This window comes from Ostrea edulis, chromosome 5, assembly GCF_947568905.1.
Source record: "Ostrea edulis chromosome 5, xbOstEdul1.1, whole genome shotgun sequence".
NCBI classification, from domain to species: Eukaryota; Metazoa; Mollusca; class Bivalvia; order Ostreida; family Ostreidae; genus Ostrea; species Ostrea edulis.
In genome coordinates this window covers 47,171,556-47,197,355 of record NC_079168.1, presented here as the reverse complement: position 1 = coordinate 47,197,355, position 25,800 = coordinate 47,171,556, and the positions used below count along the sequence as shown (strand labels likewise).

The window sequence follows — 25,800 nt, the reverse complement described above, 5'->3', positions numbered from 1 at the left end:
TTTGTTGATTCCAATTTCAAGAGGGTTTGGAAAGGACTACATTTTGTGGCGGAAGGATTCTTTAATAAAAAAGATCTAAGTTTATACAATTTTACAGTTTTTGTTTTTTGCAGCACATCGTCAATAATTATACCCTTCAGTGTGTATTTCAGTTTTGTAATTTATGATACAAGCAGTAGAGAGACTTTGAACTAATCCAAATGTTGTAAATTCATTAATTTAGCTGATATCTTTTTGTCAACAGAATGTTGTTTCTTAAAAACATCATTTACCCAAAATTTCATATGAAATTCAGTATTTTGACCAATAATTCAAAAATTTCTTAAGTTCCATCTTAAATTTTAAGGCAAGACTTCGTGATTTATGTGCAATTTAAAAAAAATTATAATACACTTATGTTCTTTTAAACTCTCCATGCAATGCCATATGATGAATTTTTCTGTGTATTATTAAGTGCAAAAAGGTCATTAACTAGCATTGAACTTTTTATATCTATAGTTTTAGAAGACACGAATACATATTTATTTGATGTAATGATCGATTTGTGATGCTTGTGTTGTGTTGACACCAAAAGACCAACAGAGTTTATGTGAATAAATCATTTATAAATTTTAAGTGCAAAAAGGTCAAGTTTAACAACTATGAACCAAGTTTTTCTTTTAATTTCATAATTTCCTTTCAATGTAGAAATTAATAATAATCTTCCCAAAAAATAAATTGACAATACTACAAAACTCATGAGAGAACATCTTTAATATTAATACTGGTAAAGTAAACATACTGTATAATGTAATTGAAGATTTACCTTTATTAGACTGGTCCTTTTTATCTCCCTTTGTTGCAGGACTATTACTTCTTCTACTCCGCAATCTTTCACGCTCTCTCTTCAACTATAATAGAGGATAGAATTAATTAAAAGTCACCTTATGATCTTGTATAAGTAAGAAAATGAAGTCATTCTAGACATAAAGACACCAATTTCAAAAGTTTTTATACAGTGAGACAACTTATTGTATAGACTTGTATAAATTCTGTGAGTCAGATTTTGATTGATTGATTGAATATTGTTTAACGTCCCTTTTGAGAATATTTCACTCATATGGAGACATCACCACTGCCGGTGAAGGGCTGCAAAATTTAGGCCTATGCTCAGCACTTTCAGCACTTATGGCCATTGAGCAGGGAGGGATCTTTATTGTGCCACATCTGCTGTGAAACGGGACCTCGGTTTTTGCGGTCTCATCCGAAGGACCACCCCATTTAGTTGCCTCTTACGACAAGCAAGGGGTACTGAGGACCTATTCTAACCCGGATCCCCATGGGATAGTCAGATTTTGAGTAAAAAATCATATCTGACAAGCACATCCTACTGCCACTGGAAATTTTCTCCCCCAAAATGGGATCAAGATAAATTTTTCATGAATATGTACACATGGAAAAAAAGTATTGCAACACCAAAGTTATCACTCCTTTATAACATTTTTGAAAACAGCAATAATTTTGAATTCAGTATTGCAATTCAGTCTGTACTGCATAATTTGAAAGAATCCTTTAAAGAAGTTGAGAGTCAATTTCTGTGAAGATTAATGGCAAATTCTTTTAAATCATCCAAACATTGAAGCATTGCACAAGAGAACTACCATTATCCTGCCTGTCTGAGTATATAATATATGATGTATTAGATCCATAAATGTGCATTGCCCCCTCCCTTCTTTTGACAAAGATGACTAAACATTATACCGATTCCTCCAGAGCTTGTCTTTTCTCATCTTCCTCCTTCTGTCTCTTGATCCGCTCATTTTCGGATTTTGCATCACTCATGGCAGACATGAAGGAATCCAACGTACCAAATAAATCCTCGGGTTTGTTCTGTGCTGGGTCTTCTCCAAAAAACTCGCAAACTGAACCAAACTATGGCCGAAAAAAGGAGAGGACATTAGGCTAGTCTTGGGTAACTAAATAAATTCTAATGGTCATTGATTTCTTGCTTTTTGAAATGTATTGACAGAGAAGAATGAAATATTTAATCATGCTTCTTTTCATTTCCTTGTAAATACCCTAAATTTAATGACCTTCTTTAACTAGTTAAGATAGCTTAAAGCATGCATATACTTTACATGTACAAAATTTGCATTGCAAAATATAAGCAGAATGTATTATGTTGTCTTACCTTTTTTTTAATTTCTCCCTTTGTCTCTTCAATCTCTGAGAAATTGTAGGAAGCCAAGTTGTGGAAATTAGTCATAACAGAGACAAACTTTCTGCTGTCCATTTCTCCTGTGTTCTCAAAAAACTTCAGTTCCTGAAATGTTTTACCCAACGTGAAGAGTTCTTATAGGCTTTTAGTTCATTCATTTCATTTCATAACTACATAAATGCAGTGTTCATGATAGTTTTTTTCACATTATATGTAGCATCAACTACATGCATTGATGTAGGCTAAAATTGCAAAATCAGATAATACAATACCTTTTCAATGCTATCAAGACCTGACTTGATGTCACCAATATCTTTGTCCAACTCAGACATACTGAAATTGCACAAATTTGCCATAATTTAACTGAGTTTCTTGCAAGCTCATGTACTGAATTCACTCATAATAACCCTGGCCACTCACCTGACTTTTGCAGCCATTCTGACATTTGTAAGTTCACTGTCAATTTTCTGAACACTTGGGAACTATAAAATAATAAATAAATACACAAACAAAAAAATTAAGTGCAACATACTGTCGTGTATTTTCAGGCAGTGAATGTTAATTTTGGAAACAATGAGTATACATATGTTACTGGTATGGAAGTTTGTACATGTATACGGTTTACACACTGATCAACCTTAAACAGCATTTATCCTACTCGACCTTTCTCCATGACTTCTACAAGATCAGAGTCTTACAAATCTCTTACCTTTTTGTCGATGAGGTCTGCAAGGTAATGAAGCAGCGTGACATGTTTACTGGTGCTGGACTTGGTGTCCATCAGGTTTGCTAGGCTCCCAATCCTAAAACCTGAGGCATTTCCTCTCTGGCCCCTGTTCATGAAGTTTCCCAGTGCCAGAATAATCTCCAGAATTCTCCGCAAACTTTGACTCTTCATTAATTCAGTTGATGCACCTTTTATTGCTGTTTAACAAAAATTGTATAATTCTTAAGATATCTAGAAATTACCCCAGAAGGTTGGGATCTTTCTTTGAATCACTAACTCTTACCTTCAACTTTAGGTCTAATGTCCAACATTTTCTCTGGGAATTTCTTTTTGAAGAAGAGAGCACTAAGTCTGCCTTCATAGTGATTTATCCTTTGAAGTAAGTTATAATAGTATATCATAACTATATGATGATCAAACAAAATGGTACAAATTTTCCTTGAATATGCCTATTTTGTTAATAATAATGGGAGGGTTAGTTACTTAGTCCATTTACCTGCTGGCTTCGTACATAAATCTGTCAGCCCTGGCCATGTGATCAATCTCCTTACTATACTCCATCAACATCTGAGTCTCTTCTAATGTGGGCACAAACTTAAGAAGCTGAAATATTCAATATAAGCATACGTGTAGTTGGTGGTTTTTACTATACTATACCATGCTTAATAGCAAAGGACAAAAATTCACAGATCAATGCTTCACTCACAAGACTTCTCACTCAAATTGTAGAGAAGTCTACCTCCCACATCTGTTACCTGCTCTAACATATCTTTTGGAAGATCTTCCCTACTGTCCATGGTCAATATAGCAGATATCACTTCCTCATTGGTCATCTTGAGTTTGGACAATAGAATGGTACAGTTCTGAGCTCTCCGCCCATCAATGACTGACAGCTCCTTTATGGTCTTAGATTTGGTGGAGCCCTCCAGATCTTCCCCTTCAGTGTTCTGTTGTTTCTGGTATGCCGAGAAAGTCTTTTCAAAGTCTTCAAGGTCTAACTCCTTGTATAACTGTCAATTCAATGAATTCTCTCATTATGAACCATGATAACTGCAATCCATAGTTGAAACAAAATTATATCAATCTACCAGCAGTAAGTATGCTTCTGATTCTATTCAGATGCAATAAATCATTGATAAGTAATTTTTTTGATGGCACTTGAATAGGATCATTGAACCCCAAGGGGTTTTCAACTAAGCTTTGATCAAGCCTAATACATGTAATATATGATTACAATGTAATTTCTTGGGAAATGAAAATTCATAAGAACCAGATGCTACAGATTCCAATACAATTATGCAAGGACAATTATAAGCTTACCCTTGTTGGATCTAGTCTTGACCACACTGTTCCAGTAAGTTTTGTCTAGAAAATAAAGCCAAATAATGTTTAATTTGTAATACTATCAAAATACTATTAAATTATTTAGTGTATCTAATAGGGGTAACACGTACCGTCTAACAAAACAGTTCTTACCTCGGACAGTTTGGACCAGTTGAGAGATTTCATTGGATGTTTAGGACGAGGTATGTTGGAGAACTTCTGAGTAGATTTACTAACACCACCTATAGATGGAGGTGGAGGGGCACCTGAAAAATATCCCCAAGTTTAATCATTTAATTGCATATCAACACTACAGCTTTCTTCATGGAATGCCCCAATGTTTGTATCCGAGGGGTATAAAAACAATGGAAACACAGGGAAACTAGATATTTATTCTTTAATTAATATTTACATTCACTGAATCTTTTCTCTTATATTTCTTTTGAAATTGACATTGCTTTCGTCATAGACAATGAATATATGTTTGTTGCAAACTAGTTCGAAATGATTTTTTTTTTAGTATCACCTGTCTGCGTAACCATTAACCAAATATGGTGTGTCATCAAGGTCAAAGGGTGTATTTGCTGTTTAACGTAACGTATGGGTCAACCATATGATATTATAGTACTTCAATTTAGTTTATATTTTTAAAAATATACATAAGGATATAAATATAAACAATAAAATGTCTTTCTTTGATATTTCATCAGGTGATGAAGGTAGCAATCATTGCAGAAAAAAATTGCATAACCCACTCAATGCTTGCTACCTTCATCACCTGATGAAACAACAAAGGAAGCATTTTATTGTTTAAATACAGTGATCTTATTGTGTAATTTAATTTTTTTCTTTGTTAGGATAGTTTTCTGTGTCAAGTTGAAAGTTCACTCTCATTTCACTCATCTTTTTTTTTAGAAACAATGAAACATCAAAACTTTGTTACTGACAAAACACAGTGTAAGAGTAAATATCTATGTATACATTTTGGTATCCTTGGCCATGGGTGACTACAGTCAAACCTGTATTAACAAGATGTACTGTGAGCAATGTTCACTAAGAATACCCCCCACTTACCCCAATCTCCCAAAGGGTGTTGTTAATAGGTATAAATTACCTCTTTCCTGAGTGTAAAAATATGGTATGCCTTTGTAGAAGAAAATGGAAGATATAGTCCAAACACAAATCCATGGCATAAACCTACAATTTTGACCTTGAGATCAGAAGTCAAGGTCATAAAGAGGTCATGAATGTACATGACACATAGTCTCATGGTGATACACCCATGTCTTATGGTATGACTAAGTCAACACCCTATAATCAATTTTGACCTTGAGGTCAAAGTTCAAGGTCAAATAGAGGTCATGAAGGTACTCGACACATCGTCTCATGGTGATACACTCATGCGTCAAATATGATATGCCTACGTCAAAGAACAAAGAAGTCATGGCCCTGACACGAATCCATTGTAAAAACCTTTAATTTTGACCTTGAGTTCAAGATCATATGGAGGTCATGAAGGTACATGAAACATTGTCTCATGGTGATACACTCATGTGTCAAATATGGTATGCCTATGTTAAGGAACAAAGAAGTTATGGCCCAGACACGAATCTATTGTAAAAAAACCTTTAATTTTGACCTTGATGTCAAGGGTCAAGGTCATATAGAGGTCATGAAGGTACTCGACACATCGTCTCATGGTGATCTACCTGTGTGCCAAATATGGTATGCCTAAGTCAAAGAACAAAGAAGTTATGGCCCGGACACGAATCTGCACAGACAGACGGACGGACGGACAGACAGTGATTCCTATATACCTCCGAGTCACCCATGGGATTCAGTAAAAGTGACCTTTCTAGCGGTATGTAATGACCGTGTCACACAGGTGACTGTTTACTGAAGTTGTAGAGGATTTTTAATCAGGAGGAAATAAAATGACCGCATGAGACAAGTGACCACTGAATAGAGGTGACCGCTATGACAAGTTTGACTGTATGTAGTGATGGCTGCATGGCAAAGGAAATACCTGATCACTCATTTTGGCAATTAGGTAGTAAATTCAAATAGTAGAGTGAAGGAATGTTGAAAGGGAAGTTTACTCTGTTTACAATTAGATTTGATAGTCACTTGACTTCACTTTCAGAACAGTGATATAAACATTGAAGATTAGGTTAAACACGTGCATATTTTCTGAAGAACAAATGGAAGCAGGACTTGTGTCCTACTGTAAATTTTGGGCATTACCTTGTATATTGCACCATCTAATCTGAGGGTACATGGTTTTAAATGATAAAGGAGGATCAGGGTGAAGGCAAGTTTCATGAGAGATACATCCTAAGGTACAGATGATAAAAGATTTAGTGGTTATCCCATGAAAGAAAGCAACAGTGAGCAAGCTCACATAACCCACACCCCAACATTGCTTGATGATGCCTCACATAATGAATGGTAATACTATGCATTACTGCAAGAATAGACAGATTGTATTGAAATTCTAAGTTCAAAAGGGCCACAACTCCAAGAAAAAATATTGAATCAGAATTTGCTAGGAATATGCACATCTACACAGTGTGTCCTTATTAACTACAAAGTTTCACAAAATTCTGTTGAGCGGTCTCAGAGGAGTTGCGCTGACAAGAACAGGACAGATGGGCTTGAAATTCTAAGTTCAAAAGGGGCATACTCAGAAAAATTATTGAATCGGAATTTCCTGGGAATATGCACATCTACACAGTGTGTCCTTATTAACTACAGAGTTCCACAAAATTCTGTTGAGCAGTCTCAGAGGAGTTGCGCTGACAAGAAAGGGATTGATGGACTGACTGAGAGACGGACAGGTAAAAAACATTATACCCTACGCAACTTTGTTGCGTGGGGTATAATAATGGAGGTTTGTTGTGAAGGTGAGATGATCTTACCTGGAGCTGGTGGTGGAGGGGGAGGGGGTGGAGCTCCAATGGGAGGTGGTGGTGGAGGTACACTTGGTTTGATAACAGATGAGCTGACATTGCTCAGTCCTATCAGTGAGGGGGTAGACAAGCCAACTTTAGCATCGTCAGGTAGACTGCCAGTCTGGACTAGATGTGACAACTTCTGTCGCTCCCCACGCTCACTGGAAAGCTATAAAACACACACACAGATATAATAATAAAAAAATTCTTAGAAAATTCTATTGTCAGAAACCCATGGTTGATTTAATTTCTCTACTTATCTATGGGCAGGTTCATATCTAAATATGACATCAATGGTGTGTATCTGACCATAAGAAAATTATGGCAATGTTTCATACAAGCATCTCAACATACCTGGGAGGCTAGGTTATGGATTTGCTGGTTTAGTTCATTTATTTTCTGTTTTAATTCATTTTGAGCTGCTGTCTCTTGGTCCAACTTTGCTTTCATTCTGGTGACTGTTTCTGCAAGTTCATCCTGACAAAGAGATCACAGAATTTTACAAACGAGCTCTGCAAAGAAGACATCCCCTCGCAGTGTAGGCTGTTCTATTAAGTCCCCTAGTGATATAGGCTGTAGAGCTTTTGATCCCAAAACCAATAGGTTTCTTTCTCTCTTGATAATAGAGCTATATATGAAGTATTAAACCAATCAAGCAAAAAATATAGCATCTGGAGTTTCTACAAGCTTTTTCTATTAAGTCCCCCTAGTGACCTTGACCTTTTGACCCCTAAATCAATAGGGTTCTTGATCTCTTAAAAACAAAGCTTTATGGAGCAAAATATGCTGCCTCTTGAGTATCTAGAAGCTCAACATTACACACATACCCACACAAGAACAGTCTCATTACTACAATCCCTCACAATTGCCTGGGGATAATCAATTACTCTCACATTAAAATGGTAAAAATCTTGGGAAATGAATATATCCCCACCTTTTCTTGTTCCTTTATCTCACAATCTCTCTCCTTCTTTGCCACTTTATTCTGCAAGTCATCTTGATTCTTTTCCATTTCTCGCAACTTCTGTTGTAAGCTTTTAATATCTTCACCACTGCTCATTCTAAGAATCAAATGTGAATAATCAAGTAGCTGAAAATCTTACAAAAACACTTTCTAAAAATCATCAAATATCACAGAAATTTATAATTTTGAGATGTGCTGTGCTATCTTCAATGCTAATCACATCCAATATTTGAAAGTAGTGGACTCTGTTCATGAATTTTAATAACACTAACTGTCGGACCATCTGTTTGATGTTCATTTCCACTGGAACACAGTCGGGATCCTGACCATTTTTTTGTTGGAGTGCCACCTGCTGAATTAGTCTGTCAGCCAAGTTCCACATCCCAGCAATATGGCTGTCATTCCCAACTAAAGGGAGAGAAGTTTTAAGCATTTATTTTCATATCTTATCTTATATGTGTGATTGTTCCAGAGAAGTTTATTTAATCACCAAATTTTATATAGGCCTAAAATAAAAATTGCCACGTTTCTTCTGCTAATCCTTTCGACTTTATCTAATACCTCCTACCCTTGAAATTTTTTAACATACTGCTCAAGAGATCAAACAGTTTTGGAGAGTTGATGCTTAAAATTACTTCATAGGTAATTTATATCAACACATATTCAAGAGTTGCATCAACTAGGTCAATTAGGAAAAATGAGCCCCTGATATTCATTATGGTAATATAACTGCAACTTGAATGGAGATTGTGATTAGAATGTTTCTCTGTGTTAATAGAAACACAACAATTTATATTTTTGGCCTTAAGAGCAATAGAATGCAGTTCTTAGCATTATAAAATCAAGAAACCAGTTAAGGACATTTCATAATAAGCAAAGAAAGAAAGGGTTTTGCCCCTGACTTACAAGGCATTAGTAGTAGATGTTGCAGCATGGACATAAGATGCTGGTAGCTACTTGTCATGGTCAGTTTTTTACGCAGCAGGTCAAACATGGAATAAGCACTTTTTGTGTCCACGGGTACCTGATTTGAATGACAACATTTACATAAGTGCAGTGTAATTCGATTTTAAAAATAACATTTCAGTTGAATATGCCAAACAGTCAATTTTTTGGAAATACGAGGGTTGTCCAAAAAGTTCAAGGACATGTATATATTTTTTTCTAAATAATGACGAAAATAACAGGAATGTATGATAAAGTTTTAATATAAATCATTATACTTCAAATGTGTAAAAATTAGCAAAAAGCATATTCATATACCAAAGTTATCAGCTTATTTACTATGTATATGCAAGCCGCACGAGTCTGAGGCTAAAGAAATCAACGTTTTTGTAACGTCACGATTCCTGATTTCCTTTATTTTTCGACATAGTCCTACTTGTCTGCATTCACCTTTTTGTGGTCATCTGATAAGATTCCTGGCACCCACCTTGCACAGACACAACTCATATTGAAGAATTTAATAATGGCATGCTGTTCCATGCGCATTGCCGACATAATTTTTTGGGGCATTTTTAAAAGACATTTTCTTACAGCGTTTTCTTTCAAAATCCTTTATAATTGTGACATAACCAATACTAACAACATATAAAAATGATGTAATCCATTCAATCTATGTCACAATTAATCTTCTCAAAGTTCCAATGTGTTATAAAATCTGTAACCATTTACATAAAAAATCTCTTTAACCAAGTTCTACCATTTTTACACTGGGTCGTGCACACCTTTTGGGGGTCTTTAAAACGATGATTTTTTCATTCAAGGTTATTGAAATGATTAAAAACCACTTAATTTTGAATTAGAATTTTACAACAAACATTTTGGTATACGGAATATATATACCTTCACCCAATAAAAATGACAAAAACGTAATTGTTCACAAACTTTTTGGACAACCCTCGTACATGTATTTAATTTCAATAAATGAGGGGAGGGGATGAAAAAATCTGAACCTATACTTAAGAACTTACATTCTCAAACCTCTTTGAGAGTTCTCTTTCATCTTCATTTCTTTTCATCTCAAAGAAATCCAAATGCCTGAAAAATGATCACAAATTCAAAATTCTATTCCCTTTGGCTTCATTTCTCATGATCACAAATAAGTCAGTACATGTAAGAATTTCAGATAAATGTGTTATAGTACCTATCCAAATTAGCATTCTCATGTTGCTTTCTCAGTTTGTCAATAACTGGCTGTATACCCAACATGAGAAATTCGTATCGAAGATGAAGACGAAATTCAAGAAGCTCCTGTTAAATAAGCAAAACAAACAAATAAAAACTACTGCTCCATGTCTAAAATTGGTTACCATAAACCAATTTCCTTACAAATAGCTTAAAGCAATATGACTGACTGCATGCATGAAGTTTCTTTTATTTAGTTACCACTACTTAGTTTTGTATCTATCAAAAGTCGTAGCTACCTGTTGATTATGCTTCTGTGTAATGCATAGTTAGTGAAAAAAAGTAATCAATAAAATTAATTTTGATGTCACCCATCAAAATTAAGATGAAGTTGTACAAAATTGCCAGAGATTATCCAATAACGTTCTTTGATGGAAACATTTGTCAGTCAGCCTATAATATGAAACATTTGTCAGTCAGCCTATATAAGCAGATAAGACATTCAAAGCTAGACATATGCAGCATGGTGTACCTCTTTTTTGGCATATGGTAAAGCATCAAATGGTGCCAAATAATGCTTTTACCAGTCTTGGAAATGTCTGACATATCAACACATCGTATACTTTTATGACATTGTAAGCAAAATTTGCACCCATATGCACAATAATTAAGACATTGTAACATTTTTATGTCCTCATTAGCTATTGTCAGACATTTCCATGTACATTCCTATATATCAATATACATTTCTATATTCCAATATACATTCCTATATATAGTCTTTCAGTCTTATATACAATTCTATATATACAGTGGAGCCTCGGTAATCCGGACGCCATTAATCTGGACGCTTCACTTTCTGGACGCTTTTTCTAGGAAACAGAATTTTTATACTATATTTTGCATCATTAATCCGGAAATTCGCGCTCTGGATCCGGACTGTCATTTCTTACTACAAAACATTAAAATGCATTGAAAATTGTACCGTTAATCCGGACGATAATTTTTGGCGAGAAGGTCTGTGTCGGACAATTTTAGCAAGGTGTAAATTATAAAGAAAACAAGCCAAACTGTCTAATTGAAGCGATTGCCTGTACCCTGTCAGCACCTCCCTTAAATTAGGTGATGTGTGATGATACGTGAAATGATAAACACGAAATTCTTAAATCAACTTTGGACGATGAAGATTGTTTTAACAGACCGCCGAACCCGTAAATCGTGACATATGGAAATGACCAGCCTCTTCAAGAAGTAAAAGTGTGATGAAGTGTTTGAAGTGTAAATGATTATGTTAGTTACTAATGATTTATTTATTTATAGTTACATATAGTGCTTCATTATTTGTTTTAGTGCATACAGTACACAGTTTTGTAGATTTATTTGTAGTGCTAATATACATGTACAATGTAAGCATAGGCAAATACACTGCACACGTATATTTCAATTTTTAAATTAGTGCTTTGAAATGCATGTAAATGTTAACATTACATTTTTTTTACTAATGCAAATGGTTAAATCCAATGATAGAATGTGTTTAATTCACTATGCATCAATAAAGTAAGCATATTGGTTACTTATGTAAAGATAGAAAATATGCAATTCAGTTTTCCGGACGCTTCAATACTTCTCATTACCAGCTCGTTAGAATTATCGCGCTTTGATGACTCTTGTGCGTCATTGGTAAGAAAATGCACAAGTCTCGCGAGCAAGTGCGAGATTACTGGGACATAAACGAAACGGTCATACCCCCCCCCCTTTTTTTTAAGAGTTAAAATACATGGTGTGTTTTTAAATAAAATAACCATTGATCAAACTGCATTTTTCAAATATTCTAACACAATCTTATTAAAAATGTTACATGTTTTTAAACTCCACCACACCTATTTTAAAAATTCCAAACAATGATGTTCTCTGTCCTAAATCCATCAATATTTTGTAATTTTCAAAATAGCTTAAATGCAGTGTGTTATAAACGTCTTTAAAAATGCAGTTTGGCATATATATAACTTGTTCTAAAATATGGAAATTGAGAGGGGGGGGGGGGGGGGGGGGGGGGGGGGGTGGGTGTTCGTGTACGGTTACCAAGTCCATGCCATATGAACCTGTCCTAATTGTATGATAAAATAGAATGTCTTCATAGTCTGACAGAATAACTTTAAAAACATATTAATCACATTAATTACAAGAAAAGTTCTTGTGTTGGATGTGCATATAGGTTTTTCCCTTCACAGTTCTTGCGATTGATGCTTTATATCGGTCAGATTTGGCAGATTTAGTACCTGCACTCCCTCACATAGTTTAATAAGTTTGTCTGTTTTCTTGTAAGAATAATCAATTCCTAAATTTGACTTAAGAATTTTAATCAGTGTTGTGGTTTGCAGTTGGTTATATATAATATGTATCCAATACCATAATTTATATTATGTATGCCTAAGTAATGTTTACGTATGTTGTCCCGGTAGTACGACTTTACGCGCCTTTAATTTGAAGAGTTCCACTAATGGAAATGATAAGTATTATCCGGACGATTTTGCTGGGAACCAAAGTGTCCGGATTAACGAGGCTCCACTGTAATCCTATATACAATCCTAAAGATTTTATATGCAGTCCTATATACAGGGTAATATCGAATTTTACAGAGTCCAATATACAGTTCTATATATAGTCCAATATAGTTCTATATATAGTCCAATATACAGTTCTATATATAGTCCAATATACAGTTCTATATATAGTCCTATGGAGTACCTTTCCTGGTCCATATCTGAGAGCAGCGTTGATGAACAACATAATAGCTGTTTTCAGGTTCACTTCTTCCTTATAAATTCCTGTACTTCTGTCCAGATCATTGATTAAGGTCTGTAAATATAATGCACATATATGGATATAGTATGTAAATTTACCTTATCATACTAGTACTTACAAGTTAATTAAACACTAAATTTTTGAAAACTATGCTTTCTGCATACAACTGGAAGTATTTGTACTTCATCATCTTTAACCAAAAATCTACTGCAGGTTCATTATCCCAAATCTCATAATATTCAACAGGGTTCGAAATTAACTCATGTCCGTAAGTCCGAGACTAGTAATTTACATGTCGGACTAGTGAACTCTCTATAGCACTAGTCCGTACGGACTAGTGAAAATCCAGAAATCAATCTTGAATTGGTAAAGATTTTTAGCAAGATTTGTCTGAGTCTCTTAGATGTTTGAACTTATGGTTGATTACCTGCATGGTCAAGTGTTTGCATGACTATGACAGCCTGATCCTCCTAACACATGGAGTGTGTTCGAGACCGTCGTTCTTCGAACGTGCACAAATTGTCAAATTCCTGCAGATTACAAACACCGAGTACACATCACGAGAACGTGTTCTAGGTGCAAGAATTGCAAGTAGTGTGGTCTGAGAACATGCACGTTTGTTTCTCGACATTCGTGACTCTTAACACAGTAGTTCATAACATTATAGCTCATGACTTGGTCAATCGAGTGAATTTTTTTTACTTTATTGATAAAATTTCGAACTCCTGTGACTCTAAGATCTGAGCACCAAAACAACAGGAACGTCGATCTCAAACGCACTTATGGACATTTATAAAAGGATTAACTCGGAGGTTAATATTGTATGCTTCTGAAGATCTTGAATGCGAAATAAAATATGGTGGTCTCTTTTTCTTCTGTAGGTGTCAGAAATTGAATTGTTTGCAACTGTGATGTGTTTGATTTGATTAAATACTATTGAATAAAATGAAGATCATTTTATTATATACTGGACGGACTAGTGAAATGTTTTGCTGACTAGTGAACATCAACAGTTACTAGTCCGTACGGACTAGTGCTTGAAAAAGTTAATTTTGAACCCTGTTCAATCAGATGATATTCTTCTTAATGATACTGTTGACCTGTCTACCTGAAATCTCGTCCTTTCAGCCGCATACTTCTGATAGTGAAGCATGGCCTCCAACACCTTCTTATGGCCCCCAGGAACAAGGCACATGGCACCGAGAATTTCCAGGACTGCAATTTTAGTACGGATGTTTTCTGTTGCCAAACTTTGAGCAATGATGTTGATGCAGTTTGGATGAGCAAGCACATGAGCTCTCCCTTGCTGTTCAGGAAATATACATGTATTCATCATGAATTCAATATTACCAAGATTTCTCTTTTCTACAAGAAAATAACATGTGAATATATATTTACTCTTACTTCAGATTTCTGAGTACAAAAATCTTACAGAGTTGTTCATGAGGGCTTTGAGGCATCCTATGATAGAGGTGTGGATTGAACTCTGACAGGTTTTGTAATCCATGCTCTCCAGAAAATTCAACAGGCTCTGAAGTCCTTCCTGTTCTATGAACCTTGTCACAAAGCTGAAAGAAAGAGTGTGTGGGGTGAGTTTAATTTAATATGATATAACCTAGTATAAAAAATTTAAATATTCAGCTTTAATCATCTTTTTGTGAGCTCATGTCAACACATGTTGCAAACTCAAACAATGGATAGTATATTCTCACAAAGACTGGGGTACAATAGTTTGGAGCATAACAGTAACTACAGACCTCAACGACTGAAAGATCGGGGCAAAAAAAGTTATTACAGACCTCAAAGATTGGGACATAAGAGTAATCAAAGACCTCAAAGATTAAAAGATTGGGGCTACAAAGTCATTACAGACCTCAAAGATTGGGGCATAAGAGTAATTACAGACCTCAAAGATTGGAGTACAAGAGTTGTTACAGACCTCAAAGATTGGAGTACAAGAGTAATTACAGTCCTCAAAGATTGAAGTATAAGAGGCGTTACAGACCTCAAAGATTGAAGTACAAGAGTCGTTACAGACCTCAAAGATTGGAGTACAAGAGTCGTTACAGACCTCAAAGATTGAAGTATAAGAGTCGTTACAGACCTCAAAGATTGAAGTATAAGAGTCGTTACAGACCTCAAAGATTGGAGTACAAGAGGCGTTACAGACCTCAAAGATTGAAGTATAAGAGTCGTTACAGACCTCAAAGATTGAAGTATAAGAGTCGTTACAGACCTCAAAGATTGGAGTACAAGAGGCGTTACAGACCTCAAAGATTGAAGTACAAGAGTCGTTACAGACCTCAAAGATTGGAGTACAAGAGTAATTACAAGCCTCAAAGATTGGAGTACAAGTCGTTACCTCATTGGTTGTACAAGAGTAATTACAAGCCTCAAAGATTGGAGTACGAGTAATTACAGGCCTCAAAGATTGGAGTACAAGTCGTTACCTCATTGGTTGTGTGCGTAGAGCTGTCTTCAGGTTGTCTACTATTTTTGTTCTGAGTTCTTCTTCCTCAGTGTTGTAACTTATAAATACCTAAAATACAGATGGTTGTCCTTCACTTTGTTTTTATGAGAGCAAAGTTTGACATAGATAATAGCAAAATAGTCAAAGAATAAATTACCATAAGTGATCTCACTTATCAAGAAATGCATCAATATAGTCTCAATTCATACACTCAAACAGTTATTTCCCTTGAAATCCCATATAAATAGATAGGTGTAATGCAACTGCAGAAATTGGAAATGCAGAATACAATTAGCAACCTTTTAGGGATTGGATTGCAAATATTTCCACCCACAAAAAATACCTGTTATACGGTATGAGCGGTGGTAGTTATTTTAATACCTGTTATACGGTATGAGCGGTGGTAGTTATTTTTAACACATCTAGGGTTATATCATAATAAACATGGCTAATATGAAATTTCTATTCATCTTACTTAATATCCACATTTGTAATAAACTGAACTTACTGAGGACAGATTATTAAGCTTCTCAATGTAGTAGTCTGGCCAGTGGTCTCCCCTATCCTACAAAAACAAGAACTGTTTTAGAAGTGATATTTGTAAACCAGCATTGTAAAAGCATGATATCACAGTAAATGTACCTATACTCACAACATGAATTCTGCATCTCATGTGTAATAGATCAAACAATGTGGCCATCATAAAATTTCAAACACATACCTTTATGTTTATGCCAGCTATATATAAAAAATTTGCCTAGCCATTGGACAAATGAAGGACTAAAACTGTGGCTAGTCAGAAGGTGAATTATACAGTAAGTGATTTAAACTTATCTATATAAACAGAACTGTAGTTACAAATCTTAATATGGAATAAAAATAATAATTACTTTATCACAGGTGATGAAGAATATCATCTGAGGTTTAGAGAACATAAAAAACAAGATCCGAATCCTTGAGAATTCATTTTCACTCTCCAACAAAATCCCTTGGACTTGTTGTAACTCTCCAAAATTTTCAATACAGCAAAGTTTATTCTCCAACCTCTTTGACAACAAGAGTACCACCAATGGTACATAATATGCCCGTGGAAAGCTAATATAGGGTGTTTTTATTACACCATGATTTGTAGAACTTGGCTTCAAGTGGTATCAGCAATCATCAGGGTGTGACATACTTCCTTTTAAAAACAGACAAATCATGTACTCTCTATGCAATATTTTCACTTGGCATAAGATGTATGTATACAAAGTTTGATGGTCCTAGCCCCAATGGTTTGGTCTGTATCCTGCTACTACGACTTTCACCTTGAGAAACAATAGGCATCCTTCACTTGACATAAAGTGTATGTGTACCAAATTTGACAGTCCTAATCGCAACAGTTCAGTCTATATACTGTCTACAAGGTTTTCCTACTAAGTGATACTGTGACCTTGACCTTTGACCATGAAAATCAATAAGCATCTTCCTCTCATTATGTTGATCAAATGAACAAAGTTGCAATATCCTAGAGCTTAAGGTTTGGTTTTTATCCTGCCTACAAGTTTTTCCTACTAAGTAATACTATGACCTTAACCTTTGATTTCTGACCTTGAAAAACAATAGGCATCTTCCTCTCATCATGTTGATCAAACACACCAAGTTGTAATATCCTGGAGCTTACGGTTTGGTTTTTATCCTGACTACAAGGTTTTCCTACTAAGTAATACTATGACCTTAACCTTTGATTTCTGACCTTGAAAAACGATAGGCATCTTCCTCTCATCATGTTGATCAAACACACCAAGTTGTAATATCCTGGAGCTTACGGTTCGGTTTGTATTCTGCCCACAATGTTTTCCTACTAAGTGATACTACCTTGACCTTTGACTTCTGATCTTGAAAAACAATAGGCATCTTCCTCTCATCATGGTGATCAAATGTACCAAGTTGTAAAATCCTGGAGCTTACGGTTCGGTCTGTATCCTGCCCACAAGGTCCGGACAGACAGACGGACGACACCATACCATAATACGTCCCGTCTTCGATGGGCATATAAAAGGGACTTAAGCATTTTTACATGAAACACTCTCTCATGCTTATAATCACATGACTACTTTCCCTTTCACTCTGTTGCATTCCTTTTGACTTGCCTCTGTCCTGTACCCACAATGCAGCCTGCCATTCACATTTTAAAAAGTGCTGCATGGGACATTAAATCTTTCATTCATTCAGTAGATAACAGACTCATCACTGTGTAAATGAGTGACAATAACTTAAACTGATATCTCTCACACACACACAAGAAAAAAAACCGGTGGAGAACCAATACTAGTTCTTAAATCATAGACATTTTCTTATATGACAATTGCATAAATTCAAATTGTTGTTGCCTCTCAGAAAATATCATCAGATATTACCTGTATTTTGCTACAATAAATCTGCCATTTTTTCTCAGGTGGAAGGCTAAATAAAGCATCTCTATGTGGTTTGTCAACATCTAGTTCTTCCTGTGAAATATTGTAATATCATTGAGTGTATTATCATCAATGTGTGCTCTCTCTCTCTCTCTTTCTCTCTCTCTAGCTAACGAAATCCAAAAAGTAAAAAATGTCCTCACAATGTGCAATGTCTAGGAAAGAATACACACATATGTTATTGTAAAATCAAAAAATGTACTGTTATAGGAACACCTATAGTCTTTTAATTATGGAAAAATGTTTTTGAGAATATCAGTAGGGACATGTCCCCACGCCACTAGTTCCTACTAGTCTAACATCTTGTATCCAAACCTTTCACATTCTGTGGGTCAAGTTTATAAGGATGCAAGGATGTAACCATAAGGACAGAATTTTTGTCCTCATAGTGCACTTTTTCCTCACTTTACATGGTCTCTCTCTCAATCCCCCCCACCCCCTCCATTCCCCGATAAAACCTGTTAAGTGAGGATGTCCTCACAATATCTAAAAGAAAATACACAGATATGTTATTGTGAAGGCAAAAATGTACTGTGTTAGGTATAGCTATAGGGACACCTATAAAATTTTATCTAATACTCTTTTTCGAATTGTGAAAAAAAAAAAGGTTTTGAGAGAGAATATTAGTGAGATTACATGTCCCCACACCACTTGTCCTCAACATCTTTCACATGCTCTGGATCACGTTTATGGGGACGTAATTGTGAGGACAGAATTTTGTCCTCATTCTGTCCTCACAACTTCTGTCAAATGGTTAAAAATTGTCCTCACTATACACGTTTTATCATCTCTCTCTCTCCCTCTCTCTCTGTGAGATAAATGTATACATTTATGTAAGCTGATCTTTTCTAATGCATCTACCTGTAATATCTTATTAAATTGATGCAGTCAATATCTTATTAAACTATACAGTATCTCAAAGAACTTTTTACATATGCAAATAGGTGGCAGTGTCTATTTCAAGTAAAAAGTTTCAGTTACCACAATTTCAGCAAATTTTTCATCAATTTCTTTTTCATCAGTTGGCATGGGAACTTCCACTTCCATGGCCTTGAGGGGTGTCTCCCCGTCAATGCCATAAGTTATTTCTGGCGGCCGTCCTCCAAAACACCAACATACACTTTTCGGTGCTGGCATTGTGGTTGGCACTGGTTAAATCACTACTGGACAAACTGCAATCAATAAAACATCGTAACACTAAGCAGACCTCATAATGACAAAACATTACGCCTGCACACTGCATGTACAATGATTTGTCTGGCATTTGTCTATCATGCAAGACTGCTAATGCAATTGTTTTCAACAGTTCAATTTAATCAGTGTGCAGACTAAATATGATGAAAGTGGTAATCACACTAATTCATGGCACTGCAATGAATGTAAATGTGCATTTAAAATACATGTATAATCTATCATTTATTCAATGAATGTAAACGTTCATAGTGAATGATTGATTTTGATTGAAGAAGGATGTCAGTGATACAATATTATTAAACACATCTCTCATCGTCCATGTCACATAAACTAGAAAACTGTTTCTCATATTTACATTTCTTTGTGTTTCAGTTAAAATGTATGTGAAACATGTAACAAGATTGTGGATTATATCCAGAGTACATTAATTCAGTCGAAACAGAAAAGAAATACTTGAAACTGAATATTCAAGGAATGTCTAGATTGTTGGAAGCAATGGAGCAATTTGAAACTAGGAAGAATTGTTTTAGCACACTAAAACTGATGTCTCCCCTTCCATTTTCCATAGTTTTTTTAAAAACATTTTTTAGGGATCATCTTAATAGTGGAAAATTAAGAGTTATGGTACCAACATTTGCCTATATGTATATGTGCTTCAAACCAGAAACAGTGTTGTGAACATATGATAGTAAATTAAACTTGCCAACATTCCAAATATCAAAGACCTATGTCAAAAGACAAAAAAGTTAAGATCCAGGCAATAAAAAATGCTCCAAAAATTCTATTATTTGACCTTTACATAAAAGGTCAAGATCAAAGGTCAGCAAAATGGTACATGACACACTGTCTTATCATGATATACCCACATATCAAATATCAAAGGCCTATGTCAAAAGACAAAAATTTATGGTCCGGACAACAAAAATGCCCCAAAAATTCTATTGACCTTTACATAAAAGGGTCAAAGGTCAGCAAAAATGGTACATGACACACTGTCTTATTGAAGGCCTGTGTAAAGAGATAAAAAAGTTATAGCCCAGACAAACTTTGTATGAGAAGTGGAAGAAGAAGAAGCAAAAGAAGCGGAAAAAGAATTCACACTATCTAAAACAATACGCCCCTTCTGGGAATTATCCCGGGTTCCTCTCCACCTCACTTCCATTATTCTCATGCCTCTCATGACAAATATAAACAAAATACATACAAGTATAGTTTCTTATATTTATATATATTGTAATATATAGGTTTTCACCTACCCATCCAAGACCAACACTTTTACTAAGGAAAGCAAATCTACTGAATACAATCATTGATCTTTGCAATTTTGTTGCAATCCTACTTAACAAATTACACCTAGCTATAGTACACATCATGACTTAGATGTACTTTATAAAATAAAATCATAGATATTAAAACAGGCATACTAACTTGTTTTACGTCCGAATTGCTAATGAAATAATTCAAAACAGACTATACATTTTTTTAAATTTAAGAATTATCAATCGAGTAAGATTTTTAAGCCCATGCTTCAAGTACGATATCTTGCCTCAATTTTTACTGTCTTCTGTTAACAATTTTAAATCAACTAACCCTGACAGTAATTTTCCTACTTCCACAACCACAAAATGTTCCCACAACTCTCACTATTTTTTGAACAGGAATTCAGATTATGAACACACTGTTTATTGTATAAACCAATGTCCATAAAATTTACAGTGGATTAACTTTAATTACTGTTTCTCAAATAAACTGCCCAATGCACAGACAGAATCTCATGAAAAGATTATGATCAGGTGAAAGGTTGACATTAACAAGACACTATCCAATTACATTTCATTTTAAAAATTTCTGTATCAAATTCTTTTTGTCAGAAATTAAAGTTTGAACTCTATTAAAAGCTGTCTATTCAGCTTTTGTCAGATCTTGCATTGCATGGATGTCACAAGTCTTAAAGATGGTTTATATATCATGTAAACTACTCAACTCCATCCAGTAAAGTATGTATTGGGAGTTTTTATTTTCAGTACCATAACTATGTTAAAAACACAGGACTGTAGGACGCACTTCTAATGGGAGCAATAAAAACTGAAAGGGGGAGTTACTGATTTTCTATGTAAAAAATGACAACCACTACTCTTACAGGCTTTAAATATTTAATTCTCTGAAAACTACCTTATATTTAACTAACACTTCAATTTTAAGAAATAAATTTTGAATTCAAAAACAATAATGGATCTTTATTGATAAGAGCAAAAATACTCTAGAAATTATTAGAGAATTAAAAATAAATCATTATTCATGTATCTAATATATTCCTTACCCATAAAATAAACTTCCTGAATACTGAGATACAATGAATCAGCTGAGAGCATCTTTTAAGTTCCTAATGAAACTGTATGAGCTCTTGTAATCCACTGAGAGTTATCTTATTCATATCACAGTTTATTTCAACAGAGCATGATAGCAGCATGAAGTTATCATCAAAATATAGCTAAATCTGATAAATTAAACTTACTTATATTCAGTCACCTGCAGGAATTAAGACCTTCAGATCTTAACTAATCAAGGGCCCAGAATAAAAAAATGAATTTCCGCTTGTTACAAGAGGCACCTGAACACAATTGGTCATTATTTTATGATCCTTGGTTTTTACATGCACAGTGTCTTCCATAAATACCACTATATACCATCCATCACAGATTTATCAATTATACACAGTTCATGCAGTCTTGCCACACTTAATGAGATTTTATGGACCATGAGGTACAAACAATCAAGATTTACGATTTCCATATGTATCTGGAAATCAACAATTACACACATATACAAATGTATACCTAAGATTTTTTTGCAAAGTAGAACACATTTTTCTACATGTTTAACAGCCTCTGACAGAGAGGGCGATCATCTGTTTCCCAGCTTCCTCTGTCATGATGCCCTTGGTCTTCATCAGATAAAATCCTTTATATATATATACAGTCTGGTTGGTAAAAAATACTTCTTCAAGTTGAATAGCCCTTTATCTTTGTCAGAAGTATAAATAAAAAGCACTTTGTGGAAACTCTTGACTCAATGAAAAAAGGACATTAAAAAATAACTTGAATTTAAAAGCAAAAAAAACCCCCCATCTGACAGGAATAAGATACATGTTGTACTTCCTGAATTTCAAGAGATACTCGACTGCTGTTCAAACTAATTTGCCCAGCGACATCCACAATGCCACATGATTTGACCAATTTTAATCACTTTATACTTGAAAGGATCAAATGATCATTTCCTACTTCCCCTCCAGGGTATAGAAAGGCAGGGGGCCTTTTTCATTAATGTCATTGTGTACAAATCTGTAAAAAGATATTTTTAAAGAGGCAGTACACTTTAGTCATAGCATTTATATTCTTTCCACATGATTAAAGTGTGAATCTGGATCTATCATAAATTATCACATCAGTTACTTTATATGATGACAGCTGCATGAAAAAATAGGCCTCCAGTAAACTGTGAATTATAAAATTAAAGCAAACATATTTGTACTTTTAGTTTTAATATTAAAAAACAGAGACTGGGGATGTGGTTTTTAGGTAAAATCTCTATAAAGATTTTAAAGACTTTTTCATCACGAATCACAATGCAAGAAAAAAATCTTAAAAAACTTTTTTGTAAGATTTTCAACTATGTTTGATATCGAAACTGATGACTTATCATGTTACAAACCATTTCCTTGAACTTTTATGTGCATATTCTGTGAAAATTATTGACCATATTTATAAACAAGTATATTTCATTGCATTTTTTAAATACTTCATATTTTCTCCACTCTTAAATGAAATTTAATTCTATTCAATTCTGAGGAATAATTGCCAAAGTAAACACCGGCCTTCAATAACCACTTACATGGATGGGATATATTCCAGAGTCAACCTGTCTGGACAAACAATACCAAGCTGACCGTCTGTCAATCATCATCTGTCCAACATGTCCAGAGGTGTTACAACACAATGTCCAAAGTGACCATCACCGACACCCCACCCTCAGATCATAATGATTAAATGACTACTTAGAGCAGTAATGACAAATATGCACACATCTTATGAGTAATATCATCAATAAGTTGCACATGAGCATTTTTCAAGTGATGTCAATTTTCTTTCATGATGATTACAAACAACCATAAAAACAAAACAAAAAGCTTGATTTTGTATATACACTATCACTTCATAAATGTTACTTACGCTTCACATGACCATCGTTACCAAATTATTCCTTATTCCCACAACTTGTATCAAACACAAAAGAAAATTCCACGCAAAAAATAACATCTGATAAAGGAGATCGACCCTCCACGCAATATCCTCCTGACCTGATTCCAGCACAGCTGATTCCGAACTGTCAGTTGCACACACCTGTGAAAAGGCCAAAGGCCTTGCTCTACCTGGTGTAAATATCGCACCTGCTATGATCCCATCCCTAATTGGGCTGGCTCATAAATCAATCAGCCAATACACAAAACTTATATTCATCCTTAGGTAGAAATATTCAACAGGTAATCTAACAAATATTCTTATAATGGTTATACACGACCTTAGGTTTTTTTTCTGTCTCTCTCTCCCTAGCTGCTTGTCAATGGACTACCTCCATACTTAACCTAAATTATTACGTACCTGAATACACCTTCAGGTGTATGATTATCATCATCGACCCAATACACAGGGTGGGTTTTCATACAAAGAATCCTGGATTGTCTATGTTCCATATATAATACAATCGTATAATACTTGATTAATATTTCGTAAAAACTGAAGTTTTGATTTTTAAAAAGTGTTACAGAATTTACTAACAAATTTGTAAAATTATTATGAAGTACAATAAAACAACACATTAAAATTCTTTGGTCAAGGAAATTTTCCTCCTACCTTTATAGTTGTAACAATGAATTGGAGTAATTCAAGGAATTAATCATTCAGTAATTTGATCTGTCAAACTACAAAAACCAATCCATGATGTAATTATGATTTACATTATGTTTTTAAACTGGAAGTTCAGTCAGTAACTCAATACCCTTCATAGCTGAAAAGAATTTCGATTTCTGGTCACACGCACACAGAACAAGTCAATTGGTCACTGTTTTTGTTCCCCACTCCAGAAAACAAAAAAACCCACAGGTAGATGACAGGTGTCAACTTCTCCACTGTAAGGGATTAATTACAAAACAGTTTTCTTCATCTTACAACGCAAGCATTTAGTCAACACAGAGTAGAACAGCAGGAAATTGATGTTTAATAAGAGCATTACAAATCTGCCCTGAGTCCCTGACACAACCCAGGGTATATGTAAACTACCTGACCAAAATCTCCTGTTTTCCTTTTGAAGTTAATGGTCTCTGATGGCTTAATTATGTTGCTGTGAACCAACTAGCAAATGCATGTCTGCTTTTAGATGGGAGGTTTAAATTGTTATTCTATGTGTTTTAGGTAAAATTTAAATGTCAAAACGTTTGCATACATTATCCAAGGGACATTCCATCTATATTTATGTATCTCTGAAGTGATAAATGAAATCTAAACTCGAGAAAAAATACCCACTAGACATTATATTCACGTCAACAGCAAACAAAACATACTTATCAACTCAAACCCCTTGGAGTTCAATTTTGAACACAAGTCTTTCTTTTCACTGAGAAGAATCAGTTCTCTAGATCATTGACATCATTTCTATTTCAATATAAATGTAAACTTGACTTCAACATTATAGAAATTTACAATGAAAATTGTAGCCTCCCTTTAAAGGGGCATGGACACAATTTTTGATCAATTGAAATTGACAGTTTTTGTTATAGAAATAAAGATTTTTCATAAATATTTTTTACATACCCTTTAAATTTACACAAAATTCAGCTCCCAAATCGTGACTGTGACAGTGTTTGCCTATATCTAGAGTGAGACGAAACCACATGCATTTCACAAACCCTTGCTATTAGCTATTGGAATCTGCATGCGGAAGTGAGAACACCAAGATTTCTAAAAAGTATTTTAAAAGCATTCAACTCTTCAACATAAGTTAATCATAAATCAATTTAGGGACCAAGCAGAAAGCAGTATAACTGAAATTTTTCGTTATAAAAGTTTGGTTTTTTTCACCGAAACTGTCAACTTTGGTGCCATGCTGATAGTTGAGTCACATAACGTAAACATAAACAAAGCTTGTGCCTTGTTTTGAAAATGAAGTGTAGATGTTTCTGCGTCAGTTTTAAACTTTGCATCTATGTTTTACACATATCAAATACTGTCATTTTATTAATTAAATATCCACATAATTTTTTTTTTTTTTTTTACCAAACTGTGTCCCTGCCCCTTTAACAGGAATATCAATTCATTTATTCTTTGTCTACCCTCTTTAAGGGATGTGTTGTATACATGTTCAGTCAATAAAAGTCAATGAAGTGATTCTGATTCCCAGTGAGAAAGACCACAAACCTCTGTATCTAAAGCATCAGTCAAGCATCTCACAATTTCCCCTGAGCACACCTTGTACAGTTACATGCATAAACCCTTCTAATTGCATTACTAATTACTAAATTACATACATTTTT

At 34.6% G+C, this 25,800-nt stretch overlaps 1 protein-coding gene across 5 annotated transcripts in view; it reads right to left on the bottom strand.

Annotated features, from left to right (window-relative positions):
- The window catches only part of LOC125650999 (disheveled-associated activator of morphogenesis 1-like), a 30,470-nt gene that overhangs the window by 2,882 nt on the left and 1,788 nt on the right, over nucleotides 1-25,800 (bottom strand). Inside the window, exons 1-26 of one of the 5 annotated variants that reach the window (XM_048879598.2) lie at nucleotides 23,444-23,574; nucleotides 19,002-19,192; nucleotides 17,964-18,053; nucleotides 16,073-16,129; nucleotides 15,545-15,633; nucleotides 14,527-14,662; nucleotides 14,203-14,400; nucleotides 13,038-13,148; nucleotides 10,309-10,415; nucleotides 10,136-10,202; nucleotides 9,069-9,186; nucleotides 8,435-8,570; nucleotides 8,133-8,259; nucleotides 7,553-7,675; nucleotides 7,166-7,367; nucleotides 4,401-4,513; nucleotides 4,245-4,289; nucleotides 3,680-3,934; nucleotides 3,421-3,527; nucleotides 3,208-3,296; nucleotides 2,907-3,121; nucleotides 2,618-2,679; nucleotides 2,470-2,530; nucleotides 2,171-2,302; nucleotides 1,741-1,911; nucleotides 806-890 (exon numbers count right to left, since the gene is read on the bottom strand). In XM_048879598.2, coding sequence (XP_048735555.2) covers nucleotides 806-890; nucleotides 1,741-1,911; nucleotides 2,171-2,302; nucleotides 2,470-2,530; nucleotides 2,618-2,679; nucleotides 2,907-3,121; nucleotides 3,208-3,296; nucleotides 3,421-3,527; nucleotides 3,680-3,934; nucleotides 4,245-4,289; nucleotides 4,401-4,513; nucleotides 7,166-7,367; nucleotides 7,553-7,675; nucleotides 8,133-8,259; nucleotides 8,435-8,570; nucleotides 9,069-9,186; nucleotides 10,136-10,202; nucleotides 10,309-10,415; nucleotides 13,038-13,148; nucleotides 14,203-14,400; nucleotides 14,527-14,662; nucleotides 15,545-15,633; nucleotides 16,073-16,129; nucleotides 17,964-18,053; nucleotides 19,002-19,157 — 3,052 coding nt within the window. In that variant the 5' untranslated portion in view covers nucleotides 19,158-19,192; nucleotides 23,444-23,574. Of the gene's footprint in view, nucleotides 1-805; nucleotides 891-1,740; nucleotides 1,912-2,170; nucleotides 2,303-2,469; nucleotides 2,531-2,617; nucleotides 2,680-2,906; nucleotides 3,122-3,207; nucleotides 3,297-3,420; nucleotides 3,528-3,679; nucleotides 3,935-4,244; nucleotides 4,290-4,400; nucleotides 4,514-7,165; nucleotides 7,368-7,552; nucleotides 7,676-8,132; nucleotides 8,260-8,434; nucleotides 8,571-9,068; nucleotides 9,187-10,135; nucleotides 10,203-10,308; nucleotides 10,416-13,037; nucleotides 13,149-14,202; nucleotides 14,401-14,526; nucleotides 14,663-15,544; nucleotides 15,634-16,072; nucleotides 16,130-17,963; nucleotides 18,054-19,001; nucleotides 19,193-21,534; nucleotides 21,555-22,051; nucleotides 22,240-23,105; nucleotides 23,400-23,443; nucleotides 23,575-25,800 lie in introns of those variants that run through there. The other 4 variants (XM_048879595.2, XM_048879597.2, XM_048879599.2 and 1 more) reach the window with 4 other exon arrangements.